The sequence below is a fragment of the Pygoscelis adeliae genome, unplaced genomic scaffold, assembly GCF_000699105.1.
Source record: "Pygoscelis adeliae isolate BGI_AS28 unplaced genomic scaffold, ASM69910v1 Scaffold445, whole genome shotgun sequence".
Classification (NCBI taxonomy): domain Eukaryota; kingdom Metazoa; phylum Chordata; class Aves; order Sphenisciformes; family Spheniscidae; genus Pygoscelis; species Pygoscelis adeliae.
In genome coordinates, this window is record NW_008824894.1 from 1,130,391 (window position 1) to 1,134,394 (window position 4,004).

The 4,004-nt window shown below is 45.4% G+C and overlaps 1 protein-coding gene across 2 annotated transcripts in view; it reads right to left on the reverse strand.

Moving 5' to 3' along the window:
• Nucleotides 1-892: 892 nt before the first annotated feature.
• DUS1L (dihydrouridine synthase 1-like (S. cerevisiae)) overlaps nt 893-4,004 on the reverse strand; it is a 12,152-nt gene continuing 9,040 nt past the window's right edge. For both annotated transcript variants that reach the window (XM_009324555.1, XM_009324554.1), the window contains exons 11-12: nt 1,783-1,858; nt 893-1,455 (exon numbers count right to left, since the gene is read on the reverse strand). In XM_009324555.1, the coding sequence (XP_009322830.1) occupies nt 1,304-1,455; nt 1,783-1,858 (228 nt within the window). In that variant the 3' untranslated portion in view covers nt 893-1,303. The remainder of the gene's footprint in view (nt 1,456-1,782; nt 1,859-4,004) is intronic.

Genomic DNA, 4,004 nt, shown 5'->3' on the forward strand with positions numbered 1-4,004 from the left:
AGACCTGCTAATCTTACAGTTAAAGGCTCTAGTGCTGTATCGGGCTCGTTCTTAGTGTGCCAGCTTTGCCAGGCCAAGCATGGCTAGCCTGCGTGGCTGACAGGCTCCACAACGCGTCACTGCTTTGTTCCCGTCAGTAGGCTACGCCTGGCGAGAAAGGCGGCGTTAACAGGACTGCCGCTGCAGGCAAAGGGTGCAGGGCAGGGACCTGCAGGTCCCTAACTCCATCCCAGTTAGGGACCCTGGCGCAGGGTCCCTAAGCATGCAGTGGAGTAAACTGCATTCAGAAAACAGGCCGCAGGGAGATAAATTTTCAAAGCTGAGCTAACCTTTATTTATTTAGTCTAGCTTAAGCACAGGCTGGCTTGACTTCCATTTCTTCAGTCTGTTAAACAGCTGCACACTATTGCACACTATTGATTTGTTTGTTTTTGGCTGCTGACATTCTTTACAGCACACTGAGCACTGGACGGCTACGCTGACCGGGTGCCTAGGAGCCACGCAGAGCCAGGGTGAAAGCCAGGTAGGGGTCTCGCACGTGTAGCCCTGCGTCTGGTTTTGCCACAGTTCTCACAGAATTTACCAGGTGGGAAGGAGAAGGAATGATCATATAATTTAGAATGAGACTTGGAGCAGGGAAAGGTTCATGCACTTGGTTCTAACTTGGCACGTAATTTCAGACAACCCTCTCTATTAAAACGGAGATTTCATTTCCCCCCCAACCTTTGGCTCATGGGAGACCGTTAAGCTTGATCATACTGTATAAAACTAATAATTGTTAATACACAATGTGGTCATAGCAACATTGTACAGTTTTACATTCACGTTTTCAAAGTGCGGCTGGATTCCTTTCTGCATTGAAAACACGGCCTGCTGAAACTCAGACAAATGGGACACGTTTTCTGTTAGTGAAGAAGTCATGGACATTGCTATTTCTAGCGTGCCAGAAGGCTGTTCTGGTACAAGAAATTTATTCCCCGATATTAAAAACAGGACATGAAGGGTTCACGAACATACAAGAGGCAGATTGTGATGGCAGCTTATATAGGTTGCCCCCACCCAAAAATGCAGCATTTTCAGTCTTTAAAACACAGCATGAGAAATTTCATTGCATCCTTTTTATTTCAAATGCAGGATAATTCCCTGAGTAAGCAGCTTTTTACTTAAATAAAACTTTTCCAGAACTTAAAATAAACCTGTGGAGCAAGTTCACACAGCTGACGGTGAGCTGGAGACGGCACGTTCTCTGGCCCAGGGAAGCAGAGGCCTGGCAGGAGCTCTTCAACTATTCATTTCCAAAGGGTCACACCGCGCTGTCACCAGCCTCCTTCAGTACAGCAGCCTCCCCCACATCTACATCTCCTCTCCGACTGATCTCTGGGTTTTGAATTACTCTTTGACTACTCTGCCATGAAAGGGATTTTTCGTATTTGGTCTTAAAAAGTAATCCATGACCTGAAGAAGCAAGGGGGGGGGGGAGGAAAAAAAAAAAGAAGCTGAAATGAGATGACCACACTGGTAAACAGAACAGCTCATTCCTCATAGTTATAAAGAACGGGTCCTCATGGTCCGGAAGCTATGCATCCCAAGGCTTTGGAAGCAGAAGAAATACTGTACGTAGAAGGAAGAGCAGGCTTTTAAAATTGTACTATAAAATTTTAGATAGCTATGTATGTAGATTTTAACACCCCCCCCCCACCTCATAAACCAAAGAGTAAAGTAACGAATATACACGGGAGGCGAGACGTTTGCTCAGTGACCTGTAAGGACAGCTGCGCTCACCTGGACAGTCTGCTGTCTCTCTGAATGCTCTTTTCTTGCAGCAGCCTCGGCACATGTTAAAGACGCATTTATTGCCCTGGGTTGGGATGGGGTGTAAAGAAGCTCATATCAGTGAAAATAAAATTATTATTGTTTACTATAATAAGCAACAGCAATACAGCTCTGCACATTCAGACCTCTGGAAAAAAAACCATGAGCTCGTATATTAGGCAGTCACACCTCAGCCTAATGAAGATGACAAGAGTTGATGTCATATGGGGGGGAGGCCCAGCTGTCCACTGTTGGTACATGGAGAACAACAAACAAAAAACCCAAACAAACAAAAAAATTCCACATTCAACTTCTGCAACGTCAGTAATCTGTCGGGCAGCCCGAGTTACACAACGCAAGCAGGCAAGTGCCGTAAGCGCTTTGGGACAAACATTGTGACATTTGTTGCGGGTGAACTTGCTGTTGTTCTCTGCAATAGTAGTATGATGTGAAACACGGTGCCCGACAGCCTTGCTGCCATCTGTAGCTATGCCTAAAATAAATGTTACCACAGCAATTACTTCCCTGCTTGCAGCCTAAAATATACCTGAGTATACATTAAAATATAACGTATGACCCTTAGGGGACAGCAGCAGTTCAGCCGGGACGTTGACAACTCGGCTATACTAGACTGGGTGTCTGGGGGGCTTTGGCTCACACCCGCTCAGTGATCCTTTAGGTAAGTGGGGTTTTGTTGTTTGGGGTGTCTCACTCCACCCCAGTTAAAAATTCCTTCATGTTTAGGGAGCCCTTGGTTGAATTTTTTTGTTTTTTGTTCTCCCCCCATTCCATGACATAGCTTAGAAACATACCACCTAGGGAAAAAAACCCAAACGGGCCCAGTCACAAGGTTTCAAGGGCTGCCTGCAACCTTACAATGACGAAAGAGCAAAACAAAAATGAGACTAAGCCCAGCTTCAGACCATCGTGGTTGACGCACCAAGCTGTGTCACCTGGATTAGCTATGGAACAGGAGGGCTTTGAGAGCAGGCCAGGTGAATGCTCAATGTTTTCCCAATAATGAACACAGCAAGACAAACATTTTCTTCTGTAGCTGCAGCTCGGAATTGAGCCCCAGCTGGCTGCTATTTCCAAGGTGCTGCAACGGTGCTACAAGAGAACAACACACCATATGCGTGTGTCCCCGTCTCCCCACCCCCACAGCTGCGATGCTACTTTTTCAGCTAGAACACAAAACCATTCCTTGCACCTTACAGTCTGTTAGCAGCAATAAGTACACTCTACTCAGCTCAGCAACATCTCCCTGTCAAGGAAACAGCCAAGTTCCCCAAGGGAAAACAAACAAAGAAACCCCAAACGATGAACTCTTTTCAAATATTTGATATTTGAAGTTTCATATATAAATTTTCAAATATATATGCTATGCACAACCTGGAAAACAGCTGGCTTGTTTAACGTTGCTAATGGTGAAAGCTGATGTCAATCTGCTAGCAAAAACAGAGCTGAGAATGACTAGGTGCTCACTGGTGTTCCGATTAAGGGCATGGATCCAAAACCAACAAAAACCTGCAGATTGCTGCCCGACACTCACTACAGACTACACTGCGATGATGTTTTAAGTATTTATATCAGTACACCAACAACAACCACACCAGTTATTCAAATTCTCAATCCTTGCAGAAAAACACCACCCACCACTAACCCTAGAAACGGGGCTTTGTTTTTAATTTCACAGTAGAATATACATGTGTAATTACTGAAGTTTGGAGATTTGTTTCCAAGAGATCTTGGGAAGTTCATTTAACTCATCTATCTTAGCAATAAATATCCTCAGCAGCAGTAAGACTGCACTTTTCTGGAAAGGAAGGCCAATGATCTCAAAGAACCCACATATGTTAGTGATTTTTGTGCAGCACCTTCACCTCAGAGATTGGTTACAGTTAATAGTTAAAGAGGCTTCGTGCCCAAGTATGGACTTCTTGTTTTTTCCCCCACATAGCAGCAGGACTTGCTATGCATGCGTTACTGGACACTGGCACGGACCTACCTCGGGGTTTAGAATCACAGAATAGAATCACAGAGTGGTTTGGGTCGGAAGGGACCTTTAAAGTTCATCTCGTCCAACCCCCCTGCCGTGGGCAGGGACATCTTCAACTAGATCAGGTTGCTCAGAACCCCGTCCAGCCTGACCTGGAATGTTTCCAGGGATGGGGCATCCACCACCTCTCTGG